The sequence below is a fragment of the Balaenoptera acutorostrata genome, chromosome 3 (assembly GCF_949987535.1).
Source record: "Balaenoptera acutorostrata chromosome 3, mBalAcu1.1, whole genome shotgun sequence".
Taxonomy (NCBI): domain Eukaryota; kingdom Metazoa; phylum Chordata; class Mammalia; order Artiodactyla; family Balaenopteridae; genus Balaenoptera; species Balaenoptera acutorostrata.
In genome coordinates, this window is record NC_080066.1 from 178373808 (window position 1) to 178395469 (window position 21662).

Genomic DNA, 21662 nt, shown 5'->3' on the forward strand with positions numbered 1-21662 from the left:
GCTAGACTCGAACTTTACACTCTATGACGCTTGTGATAGGTGGGAGCTCAGACTGCTTTGATCTGCCAGGCACATGTCTGGGGCTCAGCCAGAGACCTGGGCAGGGTTTACACACAAAATCTGGATTTTTCTTCTCCAGCTCTCTCCATCGTGGGGTTCCTTCCCACTCTCCAGTGACCCTGGTTGTCTAAGTCTCCTTCTCTTGGTTCCTCTGCCCACAGGGACAACAGGCCTCCTACTAGAATTTAGCTACCTCATGCCCCCATCACAAATGTGACTGCCCTCAGGGCAAAGCCACAAAAATAGGAAACTTGCCCCTTGTGGGTTGATCCTTCTAGGTTTTGATGCTGCTCCAAAACGTTTCTACTTATGTTTACCCTCTAGGGCCCTGTTGTTTTTGGCTATATTGTCCATAGTTTGTAGATTTGTATATGTTGTCTGCAGGAGTGTTGGTTTGTGAGCAATTTACTCCTCTATACAGAAGCAGAATATATACATATATATACATATTTTAAAATATTTGAATATTTGAATTTATATATACTTGAAACAAAAGGTTCATGAATCAATACTTACCTACTACATGTCTGCATATGATATACTCTGATCATTTCTGTTCTATTCCACAATCTTTCAGTTAAAAAAGGCTGGTCTAAATGTAAAACAGATAGCTAGTTGGAAGCAGCCGCATAGCACAGGGAGATCAGCTCGGTGCTTTGTGTCCACCTAGAGGGGTGGGATAGGGAGGGTGGGAAGGAGATGCAAGATGGAGGAGATATGGGGATATATGTATATGTATAGCTGATTCACTTTGTTATAAAGCAGAAACTAACGCACCATTGTAAAGCAATTATACTTAAAGATGTTAATAAATAAATAAATAAATATTTTAAAAAACGCTAAAAAAAAAAAAAAAAGGCTGGTCTCAGTCCTCTGCTAAATTGATTTGACCCACTGTGCTCTAATGCCTGGCAGACAAGGAGCAGGTGTTTTACCGTGAGAGCTCACTCACTGAATGAACAAAACACAAGAGCATCTCAATCCCCTGCACAAGGTTTAGAAGCTTTGCATCCTGAACATACTATGAGCATGGTGGTCATGATGCTGTCCCCACAGGTGGGGTGCACATCTGTGTCCCCTCCCCCTCCACACCCCTCTGGGGCTACCGTGACCAAAGCCCACAGTAAGAGTCCCTCAGGACCCAGTACTCCCTGCTAAATGGGATTCACAGACTTCATACATCTCTGGCCATCCAGGACAGAAACATAAGGCTGCCAACTTTTTATTTTGTTAAATAAGGATATTTAAAAATAATGACCATCTGGGAGTTCCCTGGTGGCCTGGTGGTTAGGATTCTGGGCTTTCACTGCCATGGCCCGGATTCAATCCCTGGTTGGGGAACTGAGATCCAGCAGGCCATGTGGCATGGACAAAATAAATAAATAAATAATGACCATCTACTCTGGCCATCATTTCATAAACCAAAGGTTACAAAAATGCCAGATGGACAATCGCAGAATAAGGCCAAGTGTTGAAATTAAATTCTCTTCCTACCATGGAAACCTCACTCCCTACCTTTGTCACCATTCCATGGATAGGTGTTTGGAAGCCTTCGATACAGCCGGGACGACGGGAGACCTGGGCTGGGAGGACACCAGGAGGTCTTGGAACCCACCTCCCTCCTGTGTCGGCCAGAGAGGGGTGGGCATTCGCCCAGGGTCCCACACCTGGGAGAGAACAAATGTTTTCCAGTTTTTGCACAGGTAATTCTCCACTGAAATTCCAAGTCACTCTGACTGCGGAGACGCAGGCGCTTGTTCCCGGATTCCCTCTCTGCTGCATAGACTCCCCAGGCCACAGAGCTCATTTCATTAACTGCAGCTGGTCCCCCGGGGTGGCCTCCTCCGCCCTACTTGCCATCACCCAGATATGCAGAAAACAGAGGTGGATGGGAAGAGGAACAGCCGGACCGAGGTGGGCACTGCTCCCTGTCACACACTCCGCCCTTCTTCCCGGAGCAGCACAGAGACCCGGAGATGCATTGGTGCCCACATAACGGAGGCCTCCTCCTGGCTTCTTGGAAATCACCAGCCCGTCTTGCTTAACAACCACGAGGGAAGTCGGCTGCGAGCCTCTGCTCATAAGGCTGGTCTGTGACTCCCCGTCTCCCTTGGAGGAGGGTCAGCAAGCTGCTCACACAGGGGGAACTGGCCTGGGGTCTCTTCCGCCCGACGGAGGCTGCGTGAGCATCTCCCCCACTCCCACTCTCAGGGCATCCTACTGAGGGGCTGGGGAACTGGGCCTCTGAGCTGCACTTGGGGGTGGGCCGTGGAAGAGTCCTCTGCAAGGTTCAAGGGGAGACAGGGTGGGGGGCAGTGGGGAGGGAGGGAAGCAGAGTTCCAGGCAAAGAGCAGAGGGCTTGGAGGTGAGAGGGTGGGATTCTAGGGGTGGGGGGCTTTTCCTGGCTCTCAGGGATAGCCGTGCAGGGGTGGTCTTGTGACTTCTGCATGAACTCATCCACACTCCTCACCGTGACCTTCTCAGGTGTCTTTGGGGCCAGGCAGGGCCCAGCATCAGCAGGCACACCTGGGATTGGCCATGGCAATTGTTGGAAGATTCAAATACTTCTGTAGAGCTCAGTATTTCTGCAATGTTTTCCCACCCCTCCTCCTCCACCGAATGCGCCCTTTCCTCCTGCCACCCAGCCTCCTCTTCTGGGACCCCCTCAGACCTCCTGCGTCCAGCAGTGGAAGGGCTCCTGCCTTGCACTTCGGGGCACCTCCAGGCTCCTGCTCCTGGTCATATAGTTTGTTGCATATTTTAAATAACTCCTTTGGGGTCTGAGGCATGATAGGTGTTCAGCTGCACGACTGAGGCTGATTTGCAGCCATGGGCACATGCCCTGCCTGCTTGTGGCTGTGACCCAGGGATGTCAGCCTTGCTCACGGCTGGCCAGCAAGCAGAGGGGTAGGAAGCTGTCCAGTTGCAGCCATGAGAAGCCCTGGGTTGGGGAGAAGCTGAAGGGAGGAAGGCTGGGAAGAGGGGGTACATTGCCAACCTCTCCCCTGAATGGGAAAGAAAGTTGAGAGTGAACATTTTAATTGCAGATCCCACTGACAGCTTGACTCGAAGGGAAAAGATGAGCTAAATTTAACCTAGCCAGTTAAAGAGCCAAAAATGCAATTTACTAATTAGCTTAAAATGGAAACTAGTCCAATGATCATAAAGAGCTTTTCTGGTTACAAAATACCAAAAAATAAAAAAAATTAAAAAGGCTGTTCCTCTCTTCATACTGACACACTTTACATTTAATACTGCTAGGTAATTAGGAATGCAGCTTCCTGGCACACTGCCCGAGACACAGAGGCAGGGCGCCGCAGCCTTCTTGAAGAGTTACAGGAACCCATGTTTCCATGTCCAATCTATTTTCTACATCCAGAGCATCGGGAGGGAGCGAGTCTGTTCTCGGGGCGTGCAGAGCCCACGGGGTGGGTTAGGCAAGGTCTCGCGGGGCTAGGGTCTCCCTGGACAGTACCAGGTTCAGAGGAGGGAGGAGGGGTCCCCAAAGCAGGTGCCACTTGAGTAGATGGCATTTGATGAACCTCGAGAGATGAAGACTTGGAGAATAGGGAGTATATTAATCATCTCGGGCTGCCGTAACAGCACACTGCAGACTGGGTGGCTTAAACGTCAGACATTTCTTTTCCCGCAGTTCTGGAGGCTGGAAGTCCAAGATCAAGGTGCCGGCAAGTTAGGTTTCTGGCGGGGGGACTCTCTCCTGGCTCGAGGATGACCACCCTCTCACTGTGTCCTCACGTGGAGGGTAGGGAGAGTTCTGAGGCTCCTTTTCCTAGGAGGACACCAGTCCTATCAGAGTGGGGCCTTATGACCTCCTTTAACCTTCATTACCCCTTCATAGGCTCTGTCTCCAAATACAGTCACATTGGGGGTTAGGGCTGCAACACAGAAATGTCAGGGCGACACAGTTCAGTCTATAACACGGAGCAACGGGAAGGGACCGCACAAAGTCTGAGATGGGACAGAGTAGGGGTGTATCCAGAGAACAGCAAACGGTCCATTTCACAGGCTAGTAAGCCAAGGCCTGAACATGTGTGATAGATCCCACACTGGGAAGGATGGCCTGGCCCCTGGCTCTTCATTTAGCAGGCAGCGGGGAGCCACGGGGGACCTTTGAGCTGAGCAGTGATAGGATTAGAGCTGCACTTGAGCAGGCTAATCTGGCCACCAGGTGGAAAAGATGTTTTCGTTGCTCTGGGATGTATTTTGCCTGATATGATTTTTGTACCAACTTGAAAGGCATGCCTAATACACGAGTGTAACTTATTACCCTCTACTGTTTCCTCATAATGGCAGTCTTGGGAGAGCAACAAGGACTTTGAATAAAACATTTTGTAGACTCATCCAGGACATTATAAATAGTCATAGCACAAAAGTAACATTTGGGAGAAAGAGCACTTTCACAGCAAATTTTCATGATACAGTTCATGTGTACACTTTTCCAACTAAAACAGATGGTTTTTCCAAATGATGGCTATCTTTTAAGAATATTTTCCTGCTTCTCTAATTTGGTGCAATAAAATGTCCTACAGGCAAAAATGAAATCTTAGCAGGTAACATATCCGTTCGTATATTAAATAAATAGAAGAGGTTCTCCTCTGTACCCTTATCAATGAAGCTGAAAGGAAGCAAGTATATCTGTTATAAAGGAGGGAGTTAAGAACCTGTGAATTTAATTCAGGCAGAATCTCAACAATGTACAGCTGAACATATTACCATCCCGTTTATTGGCTATGGTTTGTTTTTAATCACTAAATGACATCATTAAGAATGCACATAATAATGAAATTAAGGACCACAGCTCAGTGAATGGAATATAGGTGAATTCTCATTTGTTGTCATTAGTAATATTGGTCATAAACGAATTCCCCTCTTGCCAAATGGCAAGAATGTCACCCATAAATTTGTTCTCAAATTACCTTTCCTGCTGCCACATCTATTTCTCACCAGAGTGGCCAATATATGAGTTTACACATATATTATGCAAGTTTTTTTTCCCCAAAAGATTTAAATAGCAAGCTCCAGCCATACATCTTCCCAAGACTTCAACTGATTTACAAATGTAGAGTTCTTCAGAAACCCATCTTATATGCAAAACAAAGTGAAAAGGCACATAAATCTTTAACCGCCTTTAAGTTTTTCTTATAAAAAGGGAAGGTCCTTTAGCAGCAGGAATTGAGTCTTTATCTGGCATGGCAACTGACCTTCAGAAGAAGGCTCACATTAAAAAAAACAAAACAAAAAAACAAAAAAAAGAAGGCTCACAACAAATGTCTGTAGAATGAAGGAACCAACAAACGAATGAACTAAAGAACAAATAAACATAAGACACTTTTACCCTATTGGGTTAATGCCAAAATGTTCCAAAGCCAAGGAATAAATTGTGTATTTGAATAGCAAAAAAACAAAAAACAAAACCCCAAAACACATTTGTTTGATTGAATGAATAAATGAAGGCCTTGATAAAAAACAAATAAAAATAAGAAGACGATTTTGTGAGAAAAAAGAGCAAATAAACAATTTAAATTCAAGAAGTTAGATTAAAATGTACATATGATTTTAAACTTAAATTTATTAAAGTCATATGGCACATATTTTTAAAAATCAAGCAGTTCTACAAGGCTTAATGCAAAAAAAAAAAAAAAAAAAAAGAGAGAGAGAGAGCAGTTACCTTCCCTCATTCCCTATGCCATCCCCACATTTCCACTTCCCAGAAGCAACTTCCTTCCAAATATTTTATCTATTCCTTTTGGAATGCATTTATCTTTCTTGAAATAACGTGGGTATAGTGATGCTTTCTGATTTTTCCAGGTTCAGGAATTTGTTATCTGTTAAAGTCCCACCATGGAAGATGAAGACCTAGTTCTCTTTCCCATCACTCACTCTACACCCACACATGCACGCACACTTCTCCCTGTCTTTCCAATATAGCTATGTCATAATTTTTTAATTTGATCGTTTTATGCTTATATTATTAGGACTATGGAACGTTATTCATGGTTAAGTCATATAGTATTTGATTGCGTTTTCTTTCTTGTACAATTTTTTTTGTTTTCCTGGAGTGAGTAACTGTCTTCTGTTTTCCCTGTACCTATTACTAAGTCATCCCCAAATACTCTGGCTTATGTGTAAATCTTGCAATAGTTTCCAGTTTCGTCTTCTTGGCAGCCTTTCTCCAGAGACTTTGTCCTCTGGCTGCAACCTGACTGGCTGCCCACTAACACAGTTATTACTGCCCATCGCACAACTGATGTCTTGGGAGCTCTCAACCCGTTTTCATGGAGATTCCTTTCACCTCTGTCCTGGGTTCCTTGTTTCTTGGATCTCACGTCTTCTTCCCTGGTGAATCCCTCATTTTGGTAGAGCACAACCTGCAGTAGCTTCCTGAGAAAGGGGAGCCCGTGGGAGCTAAGTTTTTGAGAACTTGCGTGACCGAAAATATCTTTATTCTACTCACACATTTGATTGGATGGTTTGTCTGTAATTATAGGTTGAAATTAAGTTTCCCGCCAAAATTTACTTTTTTGCATTTCCTTATTGTTTTCTGGCTCCTTTCATCACTGTTGAGAAATCCAGTTTCATTGTAATTCTTAATCCTTTGTCTGAGACCTGTTGTTTTCTCTCTGCAAGCTTTTTGAACGTTTCCCTTATCTCCAGTGTTGTAATATGTCACAGGGATATAAATTTCCGTGTTTGGTTGTCTCGCCATTGTACTGAGCGCTTAGCAGGCTCTTTCAATGCCGGAATTCATGTCCCTTTGTCCTGGAAATTTTTCTTGAATTATTTATTTGCTGATTTCCCTCCATTTTCTTCACTTTCTCTTTCTGAAACTCCTTTTATTCAGACATTGAACTTCCCAATATGATTATTGAATTTTTTCTCCTATATTCTATATTGCTTTGTCTTTTTATTCTATTTTTCAGGGAGATTTCCTTAACTCTATTTTATTTTATTTTTCAATTTTTTAAATTGACGTATAGGTGATTTACAATGTCATGTTAGTTTCAGGTGTACAGCACAGTGATTAAGTTATATATATATGTGTATATATATATATATATATATATATATATATATATATATATATATATATTCTTTTTCAGATTCTTTTCCCTTATAGGTTATTACAAAATACTGAGTATAGTTCCTTGTGCTATACAGTAGGTCCTTATTGGTTATCTACTTTATATACAGTAGTGTGTCTATCTTAACTCTATTTTAGACTCTTCTGTGGAGATTTTATTTCTACCATCATATTTTTAATTTCCAAATACTCATTTTTTTATTTAATTAATTTTTATTGGAGTATAGTTGATTTACAATGTTGTGTTAGTTTCTGCTGTACAGCAAAGTGACTCAGTTATACATATGCATATATCCACTCTTTTTTAGATTCTATTCTCATATAGGTCATTACAGAGTACTGAGTAGAGTTGCCTGTGCTATACAGTCGGTTCTTATTAGTTATCTGTTTTATCTGCTTTAGGGTGTATGTGTCAATCCCAATCTCCCAATTTATCCCCCCCAGCTTTTTCCCCCTTGGTAACCATAAGTTTGTTTTCTACATTTGTCAAATACTCATTTTTATCATCTAACTTTAGTATCTTGTCCTTGTTTTGTGGCTACAATAACGTCAGCCTCTGAGGATGTTGATGATCTTTTTATATCCTTCTGTTCTCTGTGTTGTCTGTTTCCTCATATTCCCCTGCCCTTTTTTCCTTTTATATTTTTTCAACTGTTTAGAGATCCTTGGCTCTCCATTCAAATTTTAGAGACGAACATTCAAAAGCTGCACGAAGCTCTGAGTCCACAGATGAGATTTGTCCACAGGAGGACTTGTCAACAACTGTGATTCCTGACCTTCCTGACCTCCAGGTCTTTTCCCAAGAGTTTGTCATGGTCCCTAAAGAAGGGTCTTCCACACTCTGCCCTGGACGGCAGACACTGGGCTGCCAGGATGCAGGAACTGAGGATGGGAAGGGGCTGGGGTGAGGTTTCACCATTCAGCATTAGGCCATCACTTCTTTCTCATCTTCACAGTCTTCCCCCCTGATTATCCCCCCTGGTATCCATTTGTGCTGAGAACACCTTAGTTCACCTGTTTCAGAGATTAAACCTCCAATCTTCTGCAGGGAGAGGAAGGAGATTGGGAAGGGGTTTAACTGCTACTGTGTTAGTCACCTCAGGCTGCCATAACAAAATATCACAAACTGGGGGTCTTAAACATCAGACATTTATTTCTTGAAGTTCTGGAGGCAGTTGTCCTCTCGGGGTAGGGGAGAGAGATCTCTTCCTCTTCTTATAAAGTCACCAATCCTATCAGATTAGGGCCCCACCCTTATGACTTCATTTAATCTTAATTACCTCCTAAAAGCCCTAACTCCAAATACAGTTGTTTTGCAGGTTTGAGCTTTAACATAGGAATTTTGGGAGTACACAGTTCAGTCCATAGCAGCTTCTTAAGCAGACTGTTGGCTGATCCTCCTGTTTTGTTGTTGTTGTTGTTGTTTTTGGCTGCATTGGGTCTTCACTGCTGCGCGAGGGCTTTCTCTAGTTGTGGCGAGCAGGGGCTACTCCTCGTTGCGGTGCATGAGCTTCTCATTGCAGTGGTTTCTCTTGTTGCGGAGCATGGGCTCTAGGTGTACAGGCTTCAGTAGTTGTGGCATGCAGGCCAGTAGTTGTGGCATGCAGGCTTAGTTGTTCCGCAGCATGTGGGATCTTCCCAGACCAGGGATCAAACCTGTGTCCCCTGCATTGGCAGGCAGATTCTTAACCACTGTACCACCAGGGAAGTCCAATCCTCCTGTTTTCAGCCTCTCCTGTGTCCCCACTTCCATAGTGGTGCTGTCAGTTCCTGAATCTTTGCTGGTTCTCTGGTGGGAAGTGGGGTGCTCCTTGGTTGCCCCCAGCTTGCTGGCTTCAGTTTCAGCTTGTTTGGGGCAGATGAGACCACACCTCTCCTTTACCTGTTTACCACTGTGAAGCTGTACTGAAGTTGTCCCCTCTTCCATCCTCTTTGTCCCGTGGGTATGATGAGTGTTCCCAGAATGTGGAGACAAATACGCATGATCTGTGTGCTGTCTTTCCCTAGAAAGTCACTGTTAGAACTTCCTTACAAGGATGATCATGTTGCCAACAAAGATTTGTTGAACAAATGAATGAAACCTCACATTTTCTGCAGCATCCCACCCATCTCATCCTTCTGACCCTCCTCCCGGAAGGCATGCCATTCCTCCTTCTTTCCCAAGTGACCCCCCCACACACACACACATACAGTGTTCTCTGGAAGTCTGTTCCAGCCACCACCTCCCTTCTCCTTGAATTGTAACCAGTTCTCCTTCCTCTGACCCTTTCCTCCTGACAAAGCCCCTTCTGACCACGCTGCCCCACAAGGCGGGTTTTCCAGCTCTTTTCTCCTTTCCCAGCCTGACTGCCTGTTTCCTGGCCACTGCTGGCCCTCAGGCCTTGCTACAGCTCATCTGTCCAGCCTCTGTGTCCCCAAATGCATCCTCATTGCCAAGGCCTCGGCCTTCTCCCTGCACTCACCTCTCTTCCCGACATCCCACTCTGTCCCTCTCAGAGTGAGACCCTCCCCTGGTGTCTTCTGTATCAATAACCTGGTCCGACTGGCCAATTCCCCACCCACATGGGAGGATGGCTGCTGGCCACACCCAGGCTCTCACCGCCTCACCTGGAACTATGCCTGTGGCCCACTAGTCTGCCCTGTGATTCCTGGTCCCATTTACATGCTCTTCCCCATCAAACTTCCTGAAGCACAGCCTAATTGTGAGGCTTCCAAGGGACTCCTCTTTGTCCATGGGCCAAGTCCAACCCCCTAGTAAGGGGTCCTAGGCCCTCTGCAATGCAGCCTGATACCTCCTGTCTGACCTCCTTGTCCCATCCTTGACTTGAACAGAGCTGATGGCTCCTCATTTCCTAGACACACTGGGTGTGCATTTCTAGCCTCTTACTTGGATGACTTTATCTCCTCCTCTCCACTTACTTCATCTCTCAGATCCATCAAAGCCAGAACTCTGGTCCCATCCAACACCCCCAACCTGGATTCCTTCCCTGCCTGCCCTAGCCCCTGGGGGTTCAGTAATCCTCATGCCTTCATTTGTCTCAAGCCCAAGCAGCAAATACTTTCTTCACACGTACTGTTGGTAAGTTGGACCTGGGGTCTGCACCCCACAGGATGAGGTCCATGGTCGTACCCTATCTTGGGGTGTTCTTCTTTCTTGTCCCCAACCAGGCTGTCAGTTTTTATTCTTGGGTAAATCTTCCATCCTTCCCCGAGGCTCTCTTATCCCATCCTCAGCTGCTGAGGTGGTAGTTCAGGGCAGAAAAGCAAGGTTTGGGGCCTGACAGGATCAGATCTAAATCCTGGCTCTACGTCTCACCAGCAAGGTGACCTTAGGCCAGGCACCTGCCCCTCTGCTCACAAGGGAGTTTCCCTACACATGAAATTGAGGCAGTACTACCTTCCCCACAGGCCTGTGGCACGGATGGTGACTGATGCATGGACAGCAATGACACTCTCCTCCAGTGAGCTCCTGGGTGCCTTGGTCCCCTCCTGTGTGTTCAGTGTGTTCCTGTGGTGTTTACTCCCCTCCTGGACGATGAGACCCTCGGGGACAGGTGTTGCTCTAGTCCCGTTTGTGTCCCTTGTTCCCAGCACAGAGTGGGCACTGAGTGTGTGCAAACAAGTGAGCCAATAGTCAGCACCCAGCAACCATCTGTGATGAAGAACACACAGGGAACTATAGTCAATATCTTGTAATAAACTATAATGGAAAAGAATCTGAAAAAGAATATATATATATATATATATATACACACACATATATGTGTGTGTGTGTGTGTATATATATATATATATATATATATATATATGAGAAACTGAATCACTTTGCTGTACACCAGAAACTAACACAACATTGTAAATCAACTATACTTCAATTAAAAAAAACAAAACAAAACACAGTGAACAAGCCCATGACTGGGGGAGATGGAACAGCATCTTACCAGTGATCTTTGCTCAGAAGACCCTTGAAACCTTTGCCTTAATCAATGCGATAACTAGAGTCTGCAGACCATAGGCAAATATATTAGCAAGGGTTCCAGGACCCTTTGTTAATTACAAATAAGCATTATGTATCTCAGCCACTGGGATGAAAAGGGCTCTGATGGGGGTTGTAGGAAGCGACCAGGCAAACCTCAGAAGCAGGCCTTTTACTTGACTTTCCTGATGGATAATTCAGATTTCCGGCAACGTGTTTTTATAAATCCACTTCTTTTTTTAATTAATTAATTAATTTATTTATTTATTTATTTATTTATGGCTGTGTTGGGTCTTCGTTTCTGTGCGAGGGCTTTCTCCAGTTGTGGCAAGCGGGGGCCACTCTTCATCGCGGTGCGCGGGTCTCTCACTTTCGTGGCCTCTCCCGCTACGGAGCACAGGCTCCAGACGCGCAGGCTCGGTAATTGTGGCTCACGGGTCTAGCTGCTCTGCGGCATGTGGGATCTTCCCGGACCAGGGCTTGAACCCGTGTCCCCTGCATTGGCAGGCAGACTCTCAACCACTGCACCACCAGGGAAGCCCCGGCAACTTGTTTTTATTTCTTGCAGTTTTGCTGCTGTGAGGAAGCTGAGGATGGCATTGTAAATATAACCGTATGAACCTCAATAATTTTTTTCAGTGCATGATATGGGTATAGTCTACATCTTTCCATATTAGCTAGGATGACTATATAATCTGTCATCCAAACTAGAATACTTCAGGGTCAAAGGGGGATTATTATGCCAGGACACAAGCCTAAACACGGCTGCCCCAGCACACTGAGATGAGTAGTTGACCTAATATTAGAATATTTACTCTGTGATTAGTTGGTGGTATGCCAAGAACTGCCATAAAACCTCACAGGTGACACAATGGAGCAAATGAACAAAAATTCCTGAAAATGACATTTTTCGGTGGAGATGCCACAACGGAAATTTCTTTTGCCATCCACTGCAGTACTTGCATTACTGTACGGATAAGGGACGATTTTAACACTGAGTTTCCTCAGTGGAATGCCATTCTGAAAAGAGAAAACCAGGAATTCCCTGGTGGTCCCGGGTTAGGATTCTGAGCTCTCACGGCCTGTGGCCTGGGTTCAGTCCCTGGTCGGGGAACTAAGATCCCACAAGCTGTGCGGCACGGCCAAAAAAAGAATAAATAAAAAAATAACAAATAAATACAAGGATTAAAAAGAGAGAGAAAACCAACCAATATTGCTTTTAATTTTCCACTTCACTTCAGACACTTCAAAATAGGTAAATTATTTTGATCAACGCAAATCATTAAGAATGCTTTTGAGTGGCTAACCTACTGAGGGAAAAAACCCCATGGGTTTCTTAGATAACAAGGAGTTTTCATACCCATTTGGACTATTAGCAGATTATCTGTGGGAGGCTCAGAAGTTCATGGTTCTGCAGTGTCGACTTTTTTGTAATAGGATAATGAAGTTGATAAGGCTGTGTTTATTACACAGAGCGCTGTTTCTCGTCCGGTGCCTCTTACCCACCCCAGCCCATCCGGGACCAGCACTGCACAGGTAGTCAGAGAGCTGGGTTCACCTTTGCGAGATGAGTTGCAAGATCCGCCTGCATATGCGCGGGGATGGGGCTCCCAGCCAGGGGCGAGGCCAGGGAGAGCGCCAGGAAGACACGTGTTGGCTGCTGCGGGAGGGTGAATGAATACAGAGTGAAGAGCCGCAGCCCTGCCCCCACGGAGCCCCCAGCTTCTACAGAAATTCAAAAAGCAGGTTGGTTTAGCACAGAGAAACGGTACAGACAGCCATCAGCAGTGGAGGGGGCAGGGACTCCGGCTGGACAAAGAGGGAGCAGCTTAAGAGCTGAGCCCGCAGATGAGCGGAAGGATATTTCCAGGAAATCATGCACGTGAAGCCCCAGGAGCAGATAACTGCAGGGTGTTTGGGGAATGAAAAGCAGAATGAGGGACTTCCTTGACAGCCTAGTGGTTAGGACTCTGCGCTTTCACCGCAGACGGCCCAGGTTCCATCCCTGGTCAGGGAATTAAGATTCCACAAGCCATGCGGTGCAGCCAAAAAAAAAAGAAAAAAGCAGAATGGATTGACTGAGGCAGAGAATGGGGGCCTTGAAGGACTCTGAAAGCCAGTCTGCGTATCTCGGACTTTGCGGGTTTCTTTTTCCCCAATAAGGAGAATAATCTTAAAACTGGGAAGAGTTGAAGAAATGTCCCTTAGGAGAAATTGTCAAGAGCCCAAGATAGGTGAGAGATGGGGGCAGGCGGGTGGCGCTTAGTGACTGTCAATCCAGTCTCTAGGCCTCCACAAACTTTCTCGGATTTGGCCAGATGGGAGTCGCAGAAAACTGGGAAGGGAAAAATGTCATAATTTTCCAAAAAGCAGAATAAGTTGGGTTCTGGAAAATACAGATAATAAATTTGATATTAATATTGGTTCTGAGCAAAAATTTTAACAGATTTTTGAAGAGCTGGTGTGAACTCACTTGGAAGGAAATGTTGTTACGAAGAGGCAAACCAAACTCATTCCCTCTTTTCACGGGGTTACCAGGCTGGATGCACAAAACGTTGGTAAAGAGCCTTCCCAAAACCCTGTGGAAAGTACAGAGAAAAATAGGCTGGGCCGACAAACAATTGGGTGACTTGACATTTAGTTGGACAGACACATCCAGAGTATTTATAAAAAGATCAGTGGAGGTGCAGCTGGTGAGGTGTGGCCGATGTGAGAGCTCCACGCCTCCGCTAGCCCCACCCTACGCTTCTAATGTGTTTATCAACTACAAGGGTGAAGAAGACATTAAAGGGTTTATTAAAGCACATTCGCTGCTGTCACAATGCTGATGTGTTAGATACCAGAGTCAAGAGTTTAAAAGATTTTGGTTCGTTAAAAGGATGGATTGAAACAAATCACATGACATTTTACAGGGGTAAAGATAAATCTTATCTTTAGATTAAAAATTTTTTTAAAAATCAATTAGCTCAGTACAGGTTGGAGACGACCCAACAGTAATTCATTTGAAAAAGACTGATAGGTTTATAATTGACCAGAAGTTCAATATGAACCAACAGCATATAGCCTGGCTGCTCAAAAAAAAAAAAAAAAAAATCAATACAAACTTCCGTTGTATCAATAGAATCATAATCTCCAAGTTATTTAAGGGAAATGCCACTCAGGTCACACACACACACACACACACACGTTCCTACAAGACAAGGCTGATTGATGTAAGGGATGCAATCAGGTACCAGTAGATGGGAGGGGGGTGTGGGGGGCTCACCAAGCCCTCCCAGATGAGGCAGCTTCTCTGCTGGCAGGCAGGGAGGTGGGCACTCAGCACTGGGAAACGGTGTGGGCAGAGGTCCAGAGCACTCACGTGCATGGCACGTTTGAGAGTCGTGGATAGGGGTTGCCGTGTACGTGGTGTGGCAGGAGCGTGTCGGATGCCAAAGACAGCATTTGTGGCAGGAACACAGACAGACTGGAAGTCCACGCCAAGATGTGTGTACTTATTGTGGCAGGCATCAGAGAATGAAATGATGTCGTTAACCCCTCCTTGGGCAAGTTAACCCTGTAGTAACAAAGCAGAGGTGGGGAAACCGGGACACAGGCTGTTAGAGTACCCTTTCAGAACAGACAGCAGCCTGCATCACGACAGAGGGAGATTAAATTGACCAGACAAAAGTGGGATCAATGAAGGATGCTTTGGGAAGGGCGGTTTGGGATAAAAATAACCAACAATCTTTTTAATAATTCAAGCTCTTCAACTTTGAAATGAGCCAAGTGACCATTTGTCAGGGATGTTGCAGAAAAATACTGCTGCGTCAGCAGGCAAGTTGGGGACAATGGAGTTTAATATTCTTTATTGATGTCAAGAATCTGTGATTAGCTCTCATTTTATGGAGTAACAGTCTTATCATGAGAAAGTGTATTTTATATTTTATAATTTAGTATCAGTGATGAATGGTGTCCTGAATCTCTGGAATATCCAATTCTTGACTTTGAGATTCTATACTAACTGTATTAGTTCGTCAGGGCTGCTATAATGAATTACCACACACCAGGAGGCTTAAACAACAGAAATTTATTGTTTCACAGTTCTGGAGGCTAGAAGCCCAAAATCAAGGTGTGGGCAAGGGCTGGGAGGGAAGGATGGATTTCAAGCCTCTCTCCTTCGCTTGGAGACAACCAGCTGTCTGCTCCCTGTGTCTTCACATGGTCTTTCCTTTGTGTGTGTCTATGTCCTAATTTCCTCTTCTTATAAGGACACCAGTCATATTGGATTAGGGCCCACCCTAATGACCTCATTTTAACTTGATTACCTCTGTAAAGACCCCATCTCCAAATAAGGTCACACTCTGAAGTACCAGGAGTTAGTACTTCAACATATGAAGTTGGCGGGAGGGGGCACAATTTAACCCAAAACACTAACTGAGAGGCAACTTCTCTGCTCTCAGAATAAAATCAGAACCCCCCTGTGAACAGACCACCCCGTCTCCCACCTCGGTAATCTCAGCTCCCCAGATGAGCCTTATTTGCCTGAAGCAACGTCCACTGGTTCTTTGTCCACTGCTGCTTTGTGCCCTCCTTTCACGCCTCAGTCCAGTTCAGACCCTCCACAATAATCTGAAACACTTCCTTCTGGTTTTGTTTCATAATACTTATCACAATTTGTAATGACATATTTATTTGTACGATTGTTCTATGTCACCTACAGGGAGAAATACATTTTACATCCCAACTCAGCACACCTACAGACATTTCAAGTAAAGATCAACACTTCAGGTAAAAATGCTTGTTCTTACTATGTTCAGTGCACCTTGATATTTCCTATTTCATCTATTTTTTCTTGTAGTAAAATACATACAACATAAAATTTGCCGTTTTTACCACTTTGCAGTGTACCGTCCAGTGGCATTAAGTACATTCACACTGTTGGGCAGCCATCACCATCATCCATCTCCTGACCTTTTTCATCATCCTAACTGGAAGCTCAGTCTCCATTAAACACTAACTAACTCCCCCTCCCTCAGCCCCTGGCAGCCACCATTCTACTGTCTGTCTGTATGAATTTGACTCCTCTAGGGACCTCATATAAGTGGAATCATGCAGCATTTGTCTTCCTGTGACTGGCTTATATCACTCAGCATAATATCCTCAAGGCTCATCCATGTGGTAGCAAGTGTCAGAATTTCCTTTCTTTTAAGACTGAATAGTATTCCGTTGTATGGATAGACCGCATTTTGCCTCTCCATTCATCCATCAGTGGAAAATGGGTTGTTTCCACATTTTGGCTATTGTGAATAATGCTTCTATAAACATGGGTGTACAAACATCTCTTCGAGACCCTGCTTTCAATTTCTTTGGGTATATACCCAGAATGGAGTTTTCTGTTTCTTTTTTTACAAAAATTAAAGTATAGTTGATTCTGTTTCATTTTTTAAAGTGCTGAATGACTCTTTTTTAAAAATTTTATTTTATTATTTTTATTTTTGGCTGCGTTGGGTCTTCGTTGTTGTGCGTGGGCTTTCTCTACTTGTGGCGAGCGGTGGCTCCTCTTGTTGCGGAGCATGGGCTCTAGGCGCGTGGGCTTCAGTAGTTGTGGCACACAGGCCAGTAGTTGTGGCTCAAGGGCTCTAGAGCGCAGGCTCAGTAGTTGTGGCACAAGGCTTAGTTGCTCTGCGGCATGTGGGATCTTCCCGGACCGGGGCTTGAACCTCTGTCCCCTGCATTGGCAGGCGGATTCTTAACCACTGTGCCACCAGGGAAGTCCCTGATGTGACTCTTTAACTTCATGACACCTGCAGTTTGGAAGGCACTGTGTTTTGTGTGATGTATCCCCAGCCCCTGCGTGGTGCCTAGTCCTGCAGAACTATTTTTGGAGGAATGTTGAATTAAACTATAGATGCACAAGGCTTTACATTTCCGGGTATTTTTTTATTACTTCTCCATGAATAATGGCTACAGAGCTCCCATTTTCCTTTCTTTTTCACATGTTGTACAAATGCTGCTATTAATGCCACTGAATGCTATGGTTATATTGTCCTAGAGAGCATACATCATTTATGACAACAACATGTTTTGGACTCAGGCCATAAATTTTCTCAAAATGACGTGGAATAACAGCCTGTTAAAATGTTTGGGCACAAAATCTCACATTATTAATTAGGTTTTCAGAGATTTTTCTTGAACATTCTCCATAGATCTTTTAAAAATGCTGTGTAGATTATACCTAATTGACTTAACATGCATATCCTTGTAATTACACTAAAATTTGCTCCTTTTAGAGTAAGGCTTTTATCATTGTGGGGAAAAACAGAGCTGTTTAATACTCTAGGTTAAGAGTGTAATAATGATCTTTATCATCTCAAAAGCAGTGGACTGCGTTCTTAATTGTGATTTGTAATTTTGCTCTGGTGGAAGTAAAATCTTCTAAGAAAATCTTCAGCTCAATTCTTCTTTGCCCCACTTCTGAATTTTCTTTATTCTCCAACCTTCCTTTGTTGGGGCCACCAAATATCATACCTTTAACATTATAAATCAGGAATGCTAACATTCTTAAAGAGAATCATCTTTTGATCATTTATTCATGATTATCACTTCATTTCCAAGTTTGAGAATGCCACATATCAATTTTTTAATACCAATTATCCAAAATATCCTAACGTATGAAACCACAAAGTAGAGTAGCAATAGCATAAAGATTGGACTAGAAGGGAAGATGGGAAATGAGAAAAGAGAGAAGGGCCAAGTTCAAATGTGTACATGTGCTCAAAACCCCTCCTCCACAGTACCTGCCTCTTGCTTTCGGGATGCAGAGGGTCAACCTGTACTGGGCGGGGGTAGAGGCTTCATGTGATGTTTCTGCCCTCTATATTTGGCCCCTATTTCCTTTCCCTGCCAAAGTTCTGAAATGTGCATCTACATGTGCTCTCTTTTTTTTTGGCCATGCCACGCGGCATTCAGGACCTTAGTGCCCCAATCAGGGATCGAACCCATGCCACCTGCAGTGGAAGTGCAGAGTCTTAACCACTGGACCACCAGGGAAGTCCCCACGTGCTCTCCTTTTGACGTCCAGCAGCCCGGCTCCGGTCCCCACTGCTTCACCAAGATGCTCCAAGTCAGCTGGGAGCCCTCTGCCACCAGACCGAAGCCCTTTCCCCAGGCTCATCCTCTTTGACCTGTCCTCTAGAGAAACCTGTGAAAAGGCCCACCTCCTTGCAAATTTCTGGGCTCTTCGCTTAATGAGACAACCCGCTAGGCTGATCGTCCTGCCTCTTTGACAGCTCCTTCGGAATGTCCTTCTCCCTTTCCAAGGATCTTCCCAGCTCCTTTCTGACCTTCCATTCTTTCCTTTACAGTTCATGTACAGCCTCTTTGCTGACAATTCCCACATCCCCATTCTTTCACTGGCCAGCTGGTCTGCATCCCCCGTTGCTATGGGGCATTTCTAACAGGAGGTTTGCTGTCCTCTCTTGCTTGGCCTCTCTGTCTCTCCAGCTGTATCGTCCTGGAGCAGTTTCCCTCTGGCCCGTCCCTCAGCCTCTCTCTTCCCTCTGACTGTCTGGGCCCTGAGTGTCTGGTTTCTGGAGCCCTGCAGACACACTGGGCTGCTCCAGCTCCAGGACACGGCCCCTGTGGTCCAATTCACACTCAGTCTCACCTCTAACACTGCTCGTGCCAGCCTCCCTCCACCTGCTGCCAGGTCTGGCTCAGGCTCCTCTGCCGGCTCTCGGGACCTCTCTTACCGTGCCCCTCTCTCTCTGCGCACTCTTATTTCCCACTATCTATATACAGGCTGTCTGCTCTTGTCCGGCCAGCCCTTGGCCTGTCAGCAGGCCCTGCTCCTTCTCTCCTCCACAATCACTAACGCTGTCCTTCAAACACCAGATCACAGTCAAACCCACAGCACCTGCAGCCCTTGAGCAAGCCCCCCACCTCCCCATGTACTTTTCCCGTTAACAATCCCTCTTGTTTCCTCTGCTTGGTCTCCCTGACCGGGACCTGGATAAGGGCTTCAACCTCTCCTTTCTGCCCACAGCATCTAATGCCAGTCATGCTACCCCGTGTGCCAAACACACCAGGCACACCACCAGAGCCCCATCCCTGACAGCGTCTTCCGCTTTTGCAAAGACAGGCCTCTATCCGCCTCTGAACCCCAGTGAGGCCCCCAGGTTTTCCTAATAGTAACTTTTTACTCGATTCTCATTTCACCTACTTGTGTTCAACCTACAGGAATTAACACCTACAACTCGAACCCACTCAGAATTTTACATGTAAGTGAATTATAACTGTTGTGTAACCGGGAGCATAAACACTATGCGGTCTGTTCTGGACAAGGCCAGAGGATCACCAAACTCACATTCTTCTCTCTTGCATCCTGACTTGTTATTTGCCAGCATCTTTACTTCAGGCCATGGGCACTGAAACTCAGACCATTAACCTGGCATGTGTACGCAGGGAATGGAAAAGTTACAAACACGTGGATTTGTGCATTTATCTCCTACTATGATATTTTGTCCCAACTCTTCGTCTCTCTGAGATAGAGTAAATACAGATTTCCGTGGGTCCTGTAACAAGCTAACAAGTGTGTAATGTGACAAATCTGCACCCCAGGGGCTGATCAGAGGGGGAGAGAACAGAGCAGATGTTTTAGCTCCTTTAAAGGCCGCAGCCTTTCCAGCCTGACATTACCAGGGCCTCTTTTTGAAGTGGGAAGCCGCATCTTTTATCGGCCCAAGAGCAAAGGTTCAAGCGGAGTTACAAGCCCTGCGCTAATTCTCACTCGAGGCAGGGCCGTGCTGCGGCGGAAGACGTGCGGAAAGAGGGGCGCGCCTCGCAGGACGTGGTCAAAAGCAGAGTTGCTGCGACGTGGAAAGACAGCCGAAATGAGCTCGCGAGTTGTCCATGTATGGTCCTGGAGGCGCCCGCGGGCGCGGGGATAGCACCCCCGGGGAGCGTGGTCTCCGGCGTCCGCAGGAGGGGTTGCCCGGGCCGGGGCGACGCCCCCGCTCCCCGCGCGCCCGCTCCCGCGTTTCCGCCTCTCCTCTGTCCCCGCGCCCCCCGCGTCCCGCCCGCCTGGGGGGCGCCAGCGACCGCGCGGGGAGGCGGGGCCTGGCCGCGGCGCTCCCGCAGCATCCCGACTCCGGTCGCGCGCCGCCCTGGGCTCCTGGGACCCTGCAGCCCCGCCCGCCCGCGGCCCCGCCCCGTCCCGTCCCGTCCCGTCCCCGCCCGGCCACGTCCCTCGCGGAGGCCGCCCCCTGGCGGGCAGAGCGGGCGCCGGGCTCGCGCTGCGGCGGCGGCGGCGGGCCCGGGGTTGCCATGGTAACCGGCAGCGGCCGCCGCCACAGCAGGGCCGGCCCCAGCGCCAGCGCCGGCCGCGGCTCGGCGCGGCTCAGTGTGGGGGTGAGCTGCGGCGGCGCGGCCGGGCCGGGGAAGCGGGCGCTGCCCGGCGGCCTCAGCATGGAGGACGGCTTCTCGAGCTACAGCAGCCTGTACGACACGTCCTCGCTGCTCCAGTTCTGCAACGGTGAGGGGCGGCGGCCGGCTGGGCGGGGGCCGCGGCCGCGAGCGGGCCGAGGGGCGAGGCCGGGCGGCCGGGGAGGCCGTGCAAAGTTGCTGCGGAGGGGCGCGCGGTTCCCGCCGCCGCGGGCGCATTGTGCTGGGCCGCGGGCCCCGGGCCGCGCCTCGCTGCGCCCCCGCCCCGCCCGGCTCCCGTTCCGGCTTCGGCCAGTGCGCGCGGGGCGGCCGATACCCGGGAGACCGGCGCGAGCGCACCGGCCGGGCAGCGCGGGGGGAGGCCCGGCCGCCCCAGGGCTCCGGGGACGTGTTGCTTTCTGCTTCCAAACTCACATCTGTTTGGAAATGTCTGGATGAAGAACTCGGAAAACAAATCACTTAATAACGAAACACTCCTTCGAGGATGTGCGCAGTGTTTGTCGCGGACGGACCCTCAGGATCCATTCAGTTCTACTTTGATGAAATCATCACAGTTTCATGCAATCTAGAGCTTTTTAAATGGACAGGCAAAGTGAACCTGGCTTAAAAGTGTTTCGACTGTTTTGTTTACGGGGTGATAGATTTATTTATTTATTTATTTTTACAGGAAGGAAATATTAATAGCTACCAATAATATGGCATCGTTAAAAAAATATAAAATCCTACATGCTTGAAAGATTTTAATCTCACTAGCAGGGTTGAAAAAGATTTTCACAGCAGACTGCATAGTATATCAGAACATGATGTGTGATAATTCATGCACAAAAGTTAACCATACAGTTTTTTATATGTCGGATTTACTGCTTTATTAGAGGATCCCAGAAGTTTGTTAAAGAAAAAAAAATGTGTGTTTTATGGAATTTGCTTATAGTGCAGTCGGAATAATTTGGAATTCTAGATGCTTTGACAACTCGAGCAATTTATTTTGCAATTGTAATTGTGATTTAGGGGAATTTTTCTAGTTATTCAACACCTGTTTGCAAATTGGAGGTATTAGCCTTGGCAATAAAGATCACTGGGTTGATTCATTCTCTGTAACGA

The 21662-nt window shown here is 46.5% G+C and overlaps 1 protein-coding gene across 7 annotated transcripts in view; it reads left to right on the forward strand.

The window, feature by feature from the left end:
• The window catches only part of EML1 (EMAP like 1), a 200626-nt gene that overhangs the window by 34495 nt on the left and 144469 nt on the right, over window positions 1-21662 (forward strand). For 6 of the 7 annotated variants that reach the window (XM_057543472.1, XM_057543473.1, XM_057543475.1 and 3 more), the window contains exon 1: window positions 20430-20652. The exons of the other annotated variant lie outside the window; for it this stretch is intronic. In XM_057543472.1, the coding sequence (XP_057399455.1) occupies window positions 20445-20652 (208 nt within the window). In that variant the 5' untranslated portion in view covers window positions 20430-20444. Of the gene's footprint in view, window positions 1-20429; window positions 20653-21662 lie in introns of those variants that run through there. 7 annotated transcript variants of the gene reach the window in all.